The sequence below is a fragment of the Hyposmocoma kahamanoa genome, unplaced genomic scaffold (genome assembly GCF_003589595.1).
Source record: "Hyposmocoma kahamanoa isolate Upper Pololo Valley unplaced genomic scaffold, ASM358959v1 114, whole genome shotgun sequence".
In the NCBI taxonomy this organism is placed as follows: domain Eukaryota; kingdom Metazoa; phylum Arthropoda; class Insecta; order Lepidoptera; family Cosmopterigidae; genus Hyposmocoma; species Hyposmocoma kahamanoa.
Window position 1 is genome coordinate 1,217,001 of NW_020653383.1, and position 16,027 is coordinate 1,233,027.

General features: G+C 33.8%; 1 protein-coding gene across 3 annotated transcripts in view; it reads right to left on the reverse strand.

Moving 5' to 3' along the window:
- LOC113239658 (40S ribosomal protein S19a) overlaps positions 1–16,027 on the reverse strand; it is a 70,062-nt gene that overhangs the window by 48,172 nt on the left and 5,863 nt on the right. For 2 of the 3 annotated variants that reach the window (XM_026476731.1, XM_026476730.1), the window contains exons 1-4: positions 13,122–13,426; positions 11,362–11,616; positions 9,616–9,777; positions 8,009–8,257 (exon numbers count right to left, since the gene is read on the reverse strand). In XM_026476731.1, the coding sequence (XP_026332516.1) occupies positions 8,009–8,257; positions 9,616–9,777; positions 11,362–11,616; positions 13,122–13,391 (936 nt within the window). In that variant the 5' untranslated portion in view covers positions 13,392–13,426. Of the gene's footprint in view, positions 1–8,008; positions 8,258–9,615; positions 9,778–11,361; positions 11,617–13,121; positions 13,427–16,027 lie in introns of those variants that run through there. The other variant, XM_026476733.1, reaches the window with a different exon arrangement.

Here is a 16,027-nt window from a genome sequence, read left to right on the forward strand (position 1 = left end):
ACGTATTGTTTCTTTGGATAAATGACTGTTTATGATTACAATCACAAGTAAAAGTAACCGTTACCGCGTGCGCCTTCGGCGAAATGTCACGACAACATTGACTATGAAAACGCAACGAAATGTTGCTTTATAAATATACTCTAGAATTTGGAATATTAATCTGAATAGCAAACTACTTCTTTTTTTTGTTTAAGAATATATTTTCTTATTATACACCCAAGAAATTTTGAATTCATTTAAGATTATTGAAATTTGATGTAAGAGGTAAAAATTTCTTGATGTAAGTATTGTCAAATTAATTGATTAGAAATGAAATGAAATCTTGAAGTGAAGGTATTTGTCTAAAAGTTAGAATAAAGTTAAGAGTAAAATTGTATTAGAAAAAGATAAGCAGTATTTTTATAATGACAATAGTTTATTACTTTTAATATATTTATTAATAGTATAGTTTTCAGAATTAGCAAATATTTTGAGAAATTGCTCTTTCTTATTAGTAGAATTCCTTTTTTTCTGTGTACCCCGGTATGTTTTTTGGAGCGTGTCACTGTTCCAAAATATCGTGAAACTAAAAAGAACTCGCATCGTGATGTAATTAGTGATAAATAATCAGTTATCAATTAAACCACTTGTTTAAATACATTATTAAACTAATATGGCATCTGAAAGAGGTATAATTTAAGTAATGAAAACGCTAACTACAAACATTATTGTGTTTACTGTATTTGACACCACGTTTTAATCTTCGCCCTGAAAAAAGTCGTAGATATCACAAACGAAGTATTCGAGGTTCAAAGACGGCGGCATGTCATGGTTCTGTTCTTATACACAAAATTACGCATGTATCCAAACATTATTTGTTTCTACTGAAGTGCTGTTTTAATATGAGTGATCCTTGTGGAAATATAAAAAAGCGTAATAAAAAGAAATATTAGTAGCAGTAGAGTTGTGAGTTCGTCCACGAAATTACTGCCACGTTACCTATTTTTGTCGCCAAGGGGTAAAGTGAGCATTACTGTGTTCCGGTTATGAAAAGTAAGTGTGCTGGTGAAATTACATGTACCTTTCAACTTATGTCTGTCTGGGTGTATCGCGTACCACTAAGCGCACGCCGTGTACATCCCGTTACTAGGTATCATAAAAAAAGCGACCCATTTCGTCGTCATGAAACTTGAATGAAAAAACAAAAAGCTACATTTAATATTTTTATTCCTATCACAAACATATTGCGTTTTAAAGTACGTGCGCAAATGAAACACTAAGATTCATCAAATTAGTACTTTAAAAAGAAGCTAGAGTTTGAGCACGTAAACAAGACTACGACGTATCATCTGGGCAGATAGATACGTATAGCTAAAGGAAGGTTAACGACAAGCGACAAAGTGACATATGAGACGGGGGCGATTTGTATACCGCGATTATTCACTTGGCAAGCAATTTTCTCTACTATTGTAGCTGGTTAAGACCTCAATCTCATACAGGTATCTCCGTTGCAACTCAACTTTAATTCTTTGTAATAAGGTTCTCAATTTGTAAAGGAACGGTCTAATAAAATTATTTAGCACCGACCCCGAGAAATGAGGACAGACGGAAAAGGTTATTACTAAAAACTTCGACATCTTTTAAAGCTGGTGCCAATAGCCCCGAACTTTTTTTAAACTGCTCTGAAAACATTATCGAGACGGATGCCGAATGCACACGACTATTGTGCATTCGGCATCCGAGATTGCCGAGAGACATTGGGACAATAGAAGCACTGTACCATATAATATATTCTGTTTAAGAATTATTAAGTCCGTGCATTTTTTTAAAGTATTCATCGCAAAGAAATTAAAAAACAACACAGGATTAAGTTAGCGAAAATAGGATGTAGCTAGATGGAACACGAAAACATTCAAACTAACAAGATATTGACGTCAGTCACTAAGCCGACAAGGTCACCAAACGAACGAAAAAATATTTTGCATGGCTTTTCAAACCGAACAATAAGTATAGTGGACTACATAGTGCTTTTTTATTTACCAATAACTAAATCACGAGTCATATAAATACCGCACACTGCCCATGAAATTGTCAACGTTATCACCAAAAAAACTAATTAGATTAAAAGAACATACAACAACTGTAGAAATTAAATCATATTTGTGGCCTGCTCACGTTCACTAAAGTAGTTACCACATTTCGTAACGCGGAATCGGCTCGAGCCGGTCAGATACTACTTTAACATCTTGCAAAAAGAGCAAAAAGTCCGAGGGGATATGAAATGCAAATCATTTTCGATGTTATTACATAGAGGTAAAGCTTTTGCTCACCGCTTAATGTGATTGCACGTCTATAAGTGTGGTGACTGCCTAAAGGTGCCTATTCATTTTGAAAATTGCATGGCAAAATTTCAATTCTCTCCTAGCGCATCTACTTTGGAAATGGTTTGGATTGACGAGGATGTGCGAGACGAGATTTGACAATAAAAATATGTATATTACGAGATATGTTATTTCAGCCACGTGTTTATCGCTAGAACACGAACTGAGCAGCACTGATTATCACTATCCACAAACTCAGCTCGATAGCCATTAATATCAATCGCGAGCCCGCGATAGCTATTAATGGCAATTTTTAGTGGAAATAGGAAGCGAGATTTAAATTTTCGTCTCGCCTCACAGGTGGAAAAGTACCTTTACACAAAAGTGTAAAGTCTTCAATGTTAGTAACCTGTAATGAAACAGTTATTTTTGGGCTAGTAACAATCACTCGTTTGTACTGTTTGTAGTCCAGATTATGCTGTTCTCGCTTGCTTATCGTATAGTTTATTGTGATTGTATATAATCATTATATACATATTTATATTCGATTTCACACGTAACTAATAAATAGGAAAATTAAATCAGTTTAACATCTAATTAATACGATCAATATTTTATCATTAAACAACACGTGAGATATTGTGTGTTGGAGATTTCCGCATCTAAAACTGATTTATTCGCATTTTATATGTAAAACTAGGTTTACCTTGTTTACTCTTTAAATGTACCTACCTACTTACGGACAACATTTTGCATAATATTATTGAATGATGTATAAACGAGGGAAACCTGTCATTTGCCCGTACTCTTAGTCTATATAGAATTTACTCTTCATAGAAACTACTCCCTACAGGGACCATAGACGAAGGCAAGAAATCTGTTCACATTAGTGAAATAGCTAGCTAGATATCCATTATTATAGTTCATAAGTGAAAATGGAAAAACTGCTTATATAAAATTTTAATGTTAGAATGTTGTACTTTTTAAATAAGTGCATATAAAGGCGCTTTTTACTTAAAACGCTTTATAGTTAGTGCTTACAAAATCGTTTAGAAAAACATTTAAGCCCGTCGCCTGTATGTTAAAAAGAGCATGCAATATTGTGTTGACAGCGAAACGAGAGTAGGCCACTAAAGGTTTTCAGATAAGTAAGTTTAATTGTAAAACACGATTTTTCTTTTTATTTATAATATTATTATTCACATTGACGAATTAATTTGGAAACATAGATGGCGGGACCTAGCACCTAAGCACGTTGTAAAAAATAAAATTGTTGAGTACTGAACTAAACAACGCTTAGAACTAAAAATTATCACTTTAATTTAATATTAATTTCTCAATTTAGTTCCACCTTCACCGTTCCTCCTTCGGACGACACGTCTGTCGTCCGGACCGTCGTCCGGAACACTCCATCCTTATGTCGTTGATATACAACCCATTCGCACTTAGCGCTTGCTCCTCCTCCTTTCTGATGCGTACAGAAAAGGAATGGAATACTCTACTTTTATTTGGAATACTCTACTTATACTTTTATTATTAATTACTCTACGTATTTGTTGTTCCCGAAAAGTACAATTTGGGGCTATTCAATTTTTTATTTTTTTAGGCAAACGCGTACCATCGTCGCTTAACGTCAGGTGAGATTGTGGACATATTTATTAAAAAAAAAAGCATGCTTGTGTGCTTACATTAAAAAATAAACTTTTCAAAGCGCAAAAGTATTTTCAGTATATTCCGTATAAATATCGTAGTGATGAATGTAGCATTTATTTAGCAACTAGCAGCTATTTATTTATTGAATAGACAAAATTAATAACGGTGTGAGTAAATAGATCGTAATAAGGTAGGCTAGTACAGTGCATAACGCTGTGTTCTGTGACAATATGTGCTAAGTGGCAATTTTACTCTCCATCAAGGTGATTGAGTGGATGGTAGTTTCCTTTTTTTTGTAAAATGAACGTTGTACAGGCGTATTTCAAGGAGATAGAAACCTTTTGAAAACAAATTACTAGTAGATACTAGCTCTCAATTGAAAACAAACTTGAAATTAATTGTAGGCACATAAATCTACTGCATAGAACTAGTCAAAGAACGAAATCACACTAATGAAAATATGGATTTATTAAAACCAGAGAAGACTTTCTATAACATAAAACCAGGCAAGGTTAACGAAAGTAATGTTCCAGACAAAAGAACAGTCCGTATCACATAAATTTATCTATGTAAACAATTTTACATAAAAACCGAAATCGATAAGATGTGATATTAAAATGAATAATACTTTAGCAAGCGACATAACTTGGATACTTGAGGCATTGGCTGATAACAGCATTTGAATAATACGCCATTGTTTACGTAGACCTGAAGTGACAAATAAGGAACCTGTTATGATTAAACACACTTAAGATTTTTTAAACGATTTCTTAAAAGGAGGAGGTTCTCTATTCTACTGTATTTTTTTTTGTTACGCGATTACATTTGTGACCCGATTTTGATGATTCTTGTTTGTTGGAAAGAAGGTATCTCAGTATTGGTCCCATGACAATTAGAAGAAAATATTCCACCTTTGGGGATGAAGCCGGTTTCGCGCGCTATCCTATATAGTAGAGCTCCTTGTGAAAGAGTTCGTCTAGGGAAGTACTGCCATCTTACCTATTTCTGCCGCCAAACAGTAATGTTAGCATTACTGTGTTCCGGTTTTGACGGGTACGGCTGGTGAAATTACAGGCACATGGGACTTGTCAACTTATGTCTCAGGGTAACGGGCGTAGTGGCAGTGCCTCACAGATCTTTGCGAATTAAAGCTCTGCGTGGCACTGCAAGTGTTATGGACAGGCGTGTAGCTTCCCATCATTAAAATCAAATTAACAATTATTAAGACCCAATTACGGAGAACACCACATCGTTCAACTGGCATCAGTGCCTATGAGATGATGTTTGGGAGACCAATTAGAACCAACTCACATCTCCACCTCTGGCACGCAATTTTCCACGTCCGTTACGGACTCTCCGGGAGGGCCAGAGAGTTAAGCGTCGGAACTACATCCCCAATGGTCCCAAATGGGTGTTGGCGACAGAAAGACGGAAGTTGGGCCAAGTACATTACGAGCTTCATACTGACACCTTAAAAGTCTGGTCAAAATTAAATAATGCTACATTTTGTAATATCACCGCCTACCTTTTATTGTGAGTAAAATATTTGTACATGTAAGAATGTATATTTCAATATAGGGAATATATATTACATGTGTATCATAATAATATATGTATATGCACAGGCATATATTTTTAAACACGCGACTCGATAGCTGCTTGACAGTTGATTGTTGGATTGATGTAAATAAGAAAGCAATTAAACATACATAATGTGTTTACGATAAATGTTCCGTAGCAAACGCCCATTTCTCTAGTACTTCAGTTACTTTGTTTATGATAATGTGGCAATAAACTATAGCAAATAGGTTAGATCCACAATCTACGTATATGTTATCTTGAACAAATGTTACTAAGGTACTGGAGGTGAATATAATTTGTTACACGATAGGATGTACTTTACCCTATCATATAAAATCCCGAAAACAGAGTAAAATAATAGTTTAAAACGAATTATTTAAGAATAAAAATCTAACTTTGCACTTAATTTTGATATGGAGATATTTATTTAGCTTTAAGTACTACACAGAACTTTTCAACTGAAGCCCTATTGTTATTTAATTCACATTTATCTTGAAACTTGTAAATTGCCCAGCGATTTAACGACACGTCGCACCGCGCGCTGTACAGTCAGTCCCCGTCGGGGCGCTTGTCAACGTTTCATTACATTAATTTTCTGCAAGCGTAATACTACTGCAAATAACTCGCCTTAAGTAAACTAAATTCGGAAGCAAGTTATTGTAAAATATAAAAGTATACCAAGCAGCATGAAAGATAACATTTTCCAGATTGAAAAATGTTAAGATGTAAACATAAAAAAAGTTCATGATGATTTTAGATACAAGATCAAAGTATGTATTTCCGGCTAATGTTGTGTTCTACATTCTCAACAGACATTTATAATTACAACGTACATTCGAAAATGTTTAGCAAATACGTAAAAAGTTTAACGTCATCTAATTTATATACAATGGCACGCCGAAAATGTTATAGCTGTACAGTATAGTACTTATTGGTCAAATAGTGATAATAACGCACACACTCAAAATAGCCCCGCACTAAGGAAACCCTGTGTCGCGGGTGCAATGGATACACATACATATACAACCACAAATTACACCCAAACTCAAGAGAGAAATAAATGTAGGTCATACAAATATTTTTCCCGCCCCGGGAATCGACCTCTGCGTGGCTGTCCGGCAAGGTAACCGTTCGGCCACAGAGGCAATTAAATATCACAAATTAATTGCTTTTAAACATACATTTATAGTCATATATAATAATAATAATGTGTCAAGTAATTACACCAATTGTCTGGCTTCAAAATAGGAGAATACGCTGTACTATGAGGACCAGAGCAACGCAGATCATTCAGGGCACTACCCAGAACACCCAGACCAGAACAAATTTAGAAAAGTTCATTCCCCAATTTGGTCTCACCGGAAATTGGGCCCGGGACCTCCTCGCATATTGCATTATAAGTATGGAACAATAATCTCAGTACAGAGTACTAAAAAAACCGACCTCAAAAGTACGTGGAATTTTATTGAAATCGGTTACCGGAAAGTGCGCAAACCCGGATTCGTCCCCTAGTTCGCCACTATACGGAACTTGACACAGGCGATAATAAAAATCGGTTCTCACTACTCAAAGTATATTGAGAGAAAAACGCCTTGAATTGAAAAATAGCAAAATCAACCATTAAAATAATCTTTAAAATAACTCTTTATAATAAAATTTAGGCATTATTTATAAAAATGAATTCCAACAAAAAAAGAATCATCAAAATCGGTTCACAAATGGCGGAATTATCGCCTAACATACATACAAAAAAAAATAGTCGAATTGAGAACCTCATCCTTTTTTGAAGTCGGTTAAAAAGAATTTAATTTATTTAAAAAAATCACTAGCTGCGGAAAGCTACAATCTAAATAGTGAACGTGCATTTACTAGAAAATTTTTTTTAAGTAAAATTTCACTTAGAAGAAACCCGACAACAATAATTCTTAATGTGACAACCATAATGGCGCCACACACGGTACATAGTAAAGATCGTTTTGTTAGAACGGGATGGCACATACCCCACCACAGACTACAACTATATCTTTTGTAATAATCGAGATATCGAAAAAGTAATAAACAGGGTCTCAGTAGTATATTTTGTAACAACTTTTTATTTTTAACTTGAAATTAATAGAATAGAAAACATCGTAATGAAACCTGCTCAGATCTGCAAAGCAATTTAATAATGTGTGTGAAGTTCCCAAAAATTTGCATTGGGATACTAACTATTATTATTATTTTTAGCATTTTCATGTGAATTGAAGCAAGAAAAACATTTTGTGTATGTGGTACCCTATTATAGAACCTATCGGTATTCATTATCGTCTAAAGAAAAAAAAACACGACAATAACTTGGGCGTTTTCAAGGCGAGAATTAATAATTAACGACGTCAGTACTTACAATCAGGTGATTTCGTGGTTAATTTTTTGCTTATTATAATTAGTCTTAGAATTAAATGAACGAAATAATATTATATAAAGAAAAATCTCACCTCTTTTGATTGCTTCGTGGCAAACATATAGTCTCCTTTGATCTGGAAGTCTTTGGCGTCTTCAAACAGCTTCTTTGCATTGCCAATGTCCACGGGATCGCTAGCAGTCAATACAGTACTCGTCTTATCGGGCTTCCACCTTTCCACGTAGAACTGTTTGGGGAAGTCCACACCCGCAGACCAGAAGAAGGACTTCACGTAGCTTTGAATATGTTTAAAAGTCTTTCCTCCGTCAAGTGTTAGGAAGAGCTACAATAAAATTGTTTACATTAACTCCTGCGTTAAAATGTACGGATCAAAGTAGTTTTGATTACAAATAGATAATATGTATTTTATAGTGTAAGTAGGTACTATAATACAATAATAACGCACGCACTCATAGCCCTGCAATAGGGAAACCCCGTATTGCGGGTGCCATGGACACACATATAGACAATCATAAATTGGTTGTAATTACACTCAAATTCACAAGAGACACAAATGCAGGCCATACAAAATTTCTCCCGGCCTGTAGAAATTTATTACATGTTACAATGTTCTTTATTATAATTCTGCAAAATATTTGCTCAAATTATCAACAGTACCCACTTAAAATTTGAATATCTACATGTAAATAAATTGACATGTGTCTAGTACAAAAAGAGCAAGATTCTACAATAGGTAGGTATTTATATAATAGATACGGCACAAAATGTCGCTATGGTGATTGGGTTGAAAAAATTACTGTGGTCGATTAGCTCTTTGACACCGGAAAAAATAAATCATTTGTATTGTAGTACGAAACAAAAGCCTCTTTCACGCTATAATAATGTATACTATTTTCACTATTACGTTTTCCGTTGACTCTTTGTTCGTCATTTGTTCTTGTGCATTTCTTGTATAATTATTATGCGGTTTACGATATTTCTAATGATAGTTATAATTTTAAGTGCCAACAGTACCTACCCATTATTTAAGCAAGTAATTAACTTCTACCTAGCGCCGAAAAAACATAGTTTATAATATGGCGTGGCCTATAGTATTACGTAGTTCGGTAATAACAATCCTATGTCAATCCAAAGAGCAGTTACACTCCGGAATTTTAGCCGCACGTCTGCAGCGATTCAGTCGCTATCGCGATGCATTATCTACATTTACGCACACGCGCGACTTAAGCAGCAAAACAATGCGACGTAAACGCGATACACGCTCTTAATGATTCAACACACACTGCCGGCATCGTTGCAATAGCTCGTTTGCACCGATGCAACCACCAATGCGCTAGTGTCGCGGTGCAATTGAAACGCGCTGCTAAAAGTCGCCGTAACTGGGGGGTCTACTCTCGTACTCCGCGTCCGACATCCGTCCGAAACAATTAAGTAATACTCGACCAAATTAAAAGACAATGTCAAGTATAAAGCGTCATTCGCATCATGCTGCTTTTAATTAGATCGAGTATTATTTATTTAACAGTAATTGTTTCGGACGGATTTCGGACGAAGAACGAGAGTACAAGACCTGCTCACAGAATTAAACCATTTCATCAAATTTTTTTTTTCTATGTTGATTTATTCGTACAGATGAAGTGCCTAAAGCAATTGGATTTCAATATGTAAAGCAGTTCTTACCTTCCTATTGCTATCGACTTTATCCAAAATAACGTATTTGTCGGGGAATTCCTCGTCAAATGCCAGCTCACTTGGATGGAAACTCAAGTCGGATCTACTGATCGTACGTCCATTATCACTGGTGTAGAACAGTTTTTTGTTCGTCGAATCCACGAAGACACACTGAAAGGAAAAATATTTTTATATGTTGGACCTTGGCTGATATATGGAACCTTACATCTCTCTAATATGGACCATTCTCAAGTGTTATGATTCTTCTAGAAAAAACTTTGACGTAGTTATCGGGAGTCATGGCACTTGCCCCAAAACAATGATTGAAAACCTTTATTGTGGTCCTTTAAACAGGAACTTTTAAGGGTAAAGGACGCAGTTATCGATGTTCAATTTAGATAAGAGGCAAGTACTTTTAAGAAGACATAAACAATATAATTATATTTAAATATTTAAAATACACTTTTAAAACCTGTTTTGTATCAAAGCTTTACCAACATACTTGAACATGGTAATAAACATAATTTAAGAAGGTAATAATACCATTTTTTTCCTTTAAACTTGAGGCTATTGAACATTGTACTGATGACTAATCCATTTAAAATTATTACAAAACTTAGTCATAATTCTGTACCAGTGGCACTAGTGGTTCATCTATTTTGAATAACCAAAGCAAAAATGCAGCTGTTGCAAAAATGAACACATTTCAAGTATGTCGCGATCGTTCACAACTTGATTGTTCATACGACACCTCCAGAATCAATCTATGCAAAAATCATTAATCATCACAGGTAAAAGAAATTTATAACGAAAAAATTATAAATCATAGCGTCCAATGCATGAAGCGGGAAACCCGCGCGTGTGTTTCTCGCAATAGACTAGATAATGATTGTAATAAATGAAGGCAACAACCAGTTCAAGTAGGCACACATGTGTGTACGAGGTTTTGCACGAATCCAGCCCGGCATCACCTTTATCTTTGACAGCATATAATAATGGCGGTTCTGAATCAGACTAACTACAATTTAGAGGTGGTACTACGGCTATGCGACATGGAGGGAAAGTACTTTAAATATTGTAGATATTTTGATTCATGGAATCACTTTTAAAAGTAAGTACATACCGCATTCAAAGATTTTTAAAAAGTTAATTCAATACTATGTCTGTTACTTGAAAGGAATCAATCCTTATAAATGGCCCTTTACTTTGGCATCTTAACAATATAGGCTGTTTCATTTTTTCATATTTGGTTGTTTCGATTCACAGATGAGGCAAGCAACTTTTTAAAAAAAACCATGAATGCTGTATTACATACTTTTAAAAATACATAATGTGTGAAGCAAAATATACCTGTATCACATAGAAAGGGACCCCTTGTGTACAAAATCTTATTACAAATTTAACTAATTGCATGTAAAAATAAATGTTAACAATTCATTAAAGATATAATATAAATATGTAATAGAAATAGTTTTACGTCACTCCACATTCAAAGGAAAACAGTTGTATAGAAAAAATTTAAGGAATCCATATTGATTTAATCGAGTTTGTAAATATTTAAAACTTGTGCATATTCTTTATTGTAACAAAGGAATAACACAAAAAATATTATTCCTATAAAAAAGTGCGAATTTGTTAGGGAAATTAGGAAAAAACTGAAACATACCATTTAGTAGCTATACGAATTTACATGTTTATATCTAAATGAGAAACAAAAACAAAACTCAAAAACTTCTACGGAATACAAATACTTACAAATTCAGGATATTTAGGATGGTTGAAGAATTTATCCAACTGTGCATATCCACTGTTAGGTGTATCATCCAACTTGAAGCTTTCAGTTTTATTGGTGAAGTTCTTTCCATAGTCATATGAGATGAAGAGAGCTGACGATGAAATAGCTCCTTTGTTTCTGGGGCTGGAGTCTCGGGCCAAACAGATGATGACATTTGACCCTTCGCCCACCCAATGTACCATTAATTGCTGATGACTGTCATTTAAGTGGGTGGTCTGAGGGAAAACACCAGTATACTTAATTATGGCATGTAATTAATTGATCCTTTTAAATTTGCAAAATCAGCAGGCAAAAATACTAAACGGTCTTCTTTTTAATAATTGATCCTTTTTCTCTGAGACATAAAATAAATTTAATCAATCATTATTTTAATCTGTTCTGAGCTACACAAAAAATTATTGCTTTCTATAAATTTATGATATACTATACTATACTTTGATTTGAAATTATTGATTTCTATAAATTTATGATATACTATACTATACTTTGATAGTTTTATGTTGAGCCTCAAAACTAAGACAAATGACATTAAATATAAAATTTAGATACTTATTTTAAAAAAGTAAATGTTGATTATATTTGTATACTAATATTTAATATATAACAAACATAAAAAAATATTGTTTATTTAAAAAAGTGCACATTTACTGTAGATCATAATTATATACTTGAGGATCAAATAATATTATCTCTTTAATTATTGTACGACTTTTCTTAATCCCCTTATTTAATGTGAACAGTACCTATTTACATCATACATACATATAGTGTATGTTATACATACATATAGCACTGGAATAGATATATTCCACCAATCTCTAAAATTATTTATGAGCATCTATGAGGTCTCACAGCTAGGTTCAAGTTGTACTCATTTTACTTATTTTTGTATTTATGGTTTCATTGAAATTCTCTTATTGTTAAGTTTTATAAAAGTTGATTTTTATTTTTAATTAAATTAAATTGTTACTCAAATTGTTTATTATGATATATGTTAAAATTATTTGACATTATGTGACCTGACTTCAAGGTGCACTTTTAATTGTTATCAGTTTCAATCAATATGATTCAGATCTATTTGGTGTGGACTGTGCTACATGACTATTTCCCAGAACTTTTCTAGAATGTGATAAATTTCTACTGATTGCTGAAAAGATCTTTGAATTTGATTGGTCATTATTAAATGCACCTAGTACTGTTGTGCACTTTATCAAAGCAAACCTAGAGATTGAATTACTTAACATCTTTATTTTATCTAATTATCAGTTGTGATCATCAATAATAAGCTATGTTTACATTTCGCTGATTATTTATCAGCACAGTATTGTTTTAACGTCATAAAACCATTTAAATAAAAAAGATATTAATGTGCACAATATCTAAAAAAGGGAAAACTTTTGTCTAGTCATGAAACCTTGTGCAATTGGTTGCAAATGAAAAACATATTATTGTTCTGTTTTGGCAGAACAGCCAAAAGAAAATCATTGAACAGTGGAAAGTCTTAAAAATATTATTACTACAAGGCATTAGCACTGTCATAAAAAATAACACTCTTTTATTTGCGTCGTCATTTGGGATAAAAATAGTAATTTCTTGAAAGTAAACGCAATACAATGACAAACAATAAATCCTCACAACTTCATACGGGTGAGGGGCGACAAATTCCAGACTAACAAAGGGGAGTGGTGTGATTGAATATAATAAGGAAATGAACAGTTACCCAAGTACTTATGTTTTTCTGTAACGCCGCCGGCGGTGATGTTGATGCATCCCGTTTTTGCCTTTCTAGGTGCGGTGTATCCTCACCCCTATTTATCACAAATCGTCCATTCGCCACAGGTTCCTGTGCCACGTACAATGACTTGTCGTCATGTTGCACGCTTAATGCATACGATAACAGATTTCCAAGCACTATAAAAACAACGCAACGTCCAAATGCCACCAACATTTTGTATTCACTGCATGTCCAAATACATCCGAACAAACTCATAAAATGAACAATACTGCGCTGAAAAGCAACGAAGTCAGCTGCGTTTGGGTTTGGTTTCGGTTTCGTCGTCAGCCGTCACGTCCGTCCCACGCAGTGTTGCCAGACTTTGGCGAAGTTAATTCGCCAATTTATGTGTGCTAAGTAATCGATATTCGCTCAAGCCATAAAATCCGTAAAAATCAAGAACAACAATTCTACAATTGAGTTATTTTACAACTCCATTCCCCACAAAATCCCCAATAAAATTTGTAATTCCCCAGACATTTTATTAAGTAGCCTAAAATCGCCTTTTCCTATTTCAAACAGCTGATTTTCCTATTTTAAATATCCCCGAGTCGCCGCTTAGTTTTTTAGTCGCCGCGCGACCCCTAAAAGTAGCCTAAGTTTATAGAAAAGGAAAGCAGGGCTTTGTCAGTTCAGGATATTATGCTGGCATAAAGGTTTGCACGTTGTACAGCTGAAGTCAAAATAACGCTTTTCAAAACATACTGCCAGACATTCTACACAAGCAGCCTATGGGTCGATTTCACTCAGAAGGCCTATAACTCTCTACGCATTATGTATAATAATGTGTTCAGGGCTCTGTTTGGGCTTCCTCGATACTGCAGTGCGTCAGGCATGTTTGCCGATGCTAGTGTAGAGGATTTTTACGTTCTAATGCGTAAAAAGGTGGCATACTGCCTGTGCAGAGTGCGAGAGAGCTCAAACAGAGTTTTTAAAATGATAGGTGGGACTTCGATATGTTTGCTAGGTTCACCGAACTTCACTGAACTTAACAATATCATGTAATCATTTCAATTCATTTCATTCATTCATTCATATTATTTTATTTTTATTTTGTAATTTTTGTACTAACAGTAGAATAGATAGCTAGTAAGTGTACTAACAAAATGGACTGTTTGTCTGCAATAAATATTTTCTATTAATTTTTTTTTTATAAATGGCGTAAAATCGCCTAATCTGGCAACAGTGGTCATACGTAATTTTGACAATGTTTTGACATATGTTTTTTTTTTAATTTATTCCATCACCTGGATACAATGTCCTTCAGTCGATCATAGATCATAGACTTGGTTTCGCATACAACTGTCTAGAGGTGGGAGTTTAAACGAAAAGCACTTAAAAAGTCTTTCTTTTTAAAATAAGCGCATAAGCACGCTTTTCATTTTAAGCGTAAGCGTTGATCACTGGTCAGTCCTATAGATACTCAATAATTTTATTTTTTACAACATGCCTAAGTTTCAAGTAGCGCCATCTATGTTTTCTTAAACAAATTAATTCAACATAACGTTGCAAGCTTTTTTAAACATAAAGTCTGCGTTTAAACGTTTTTCTATATTACTTTTTAAGCGTCAAACTAAAAAGCGCTTTTACAAGCACGCTTTTTAAACGTACGTTTTAACGTTAATAAGCAGTTTTTCCATTTCGAGTTATGTTTTTAAACGACAATGAACAAAATGTTAATATAATAATGTTATGTCATAAATAAAAATATAACTCGTTTCTTACAAAAAACTTACCTATCTTAAAACCTTTAGTGGTCTACTCTTGCGTTTCGCTATCAACACAACAATGTTGCAAGCTTTGTTTAACATAAAAGTCTATGCGCTTAAACGTTTTCTAAACGGTTTTGTTAGCTTCAAACTGAAAAGCGTTTAAGTGAAAAAGTTTTGGGTTGTTATTATTGTATTTTACATTAATAAGCTAGTTAATATATTTTATAATAGTTATTTTCTTATGAGCTTCCATTTTCGTGTATTGAATAAAGTTAGCTATAGATGGACTTAATTCACATTGCTTTAATGCTTCTTTTGATTTTTTAACTACATCCTCACATTATTCATTCCACCAAACTGCTGGTTTTCTACGAATTGTCTTATTAGGATTTCCTATACTTTTGGGTATAGTCTTTTCTCTCAAATCATTTAAAATATTGACAAAACTGTTATAAAGCTCTAGTGAATCATCATCTTTAAGGTTTAAACCAGAAAAACATGTTTTAGACAATTCGTAGAATTCCGACCAATTGGCTTTATTATAAATGAATTTTTTTCAAAGGAATTAATTTCATACAACGATGGTTGGATGTTCACATGAAGAGTTACTGGGTAATGATAGCAACCCATGGGATCATCCTGGACCTGCGATTCACACAAATGATCTATGGAAGGACTGACAGAACTTAAATCTATTGCAGAAGCTTGTTTATTGGGATATGGACATGTAGTTGGTGTGCCATCATTTAAAATGCATAAATCCAATTCATCTATTAAATTATACAAACTATTGCCTCTATTGTTGTTACTATAACAACCAAAAAGTCTGTGATGTTTTGTAAGTCAAAGGTGATGTGCATTAAAGTCACTCATGATTATGCATGGTTTAGGCATATTATTTATAATGTTTTTTAATTTGTTACTATCAAATTGACTACTTTTGGGAGGACAGTATACACATAGAAACGACACATCACCCAACTGAATTTTTAAAGTTATAGCCATGTTTTGGATGGATTCATAAAAATTTGTGTTTAAAATCATTGACTTACAATTAAAATATTGTATTTCAAAACATGTTTTACTAAAATACTGATACATGGAAACGAAATACCAATAGAAACTTGGCTTTAATTAACT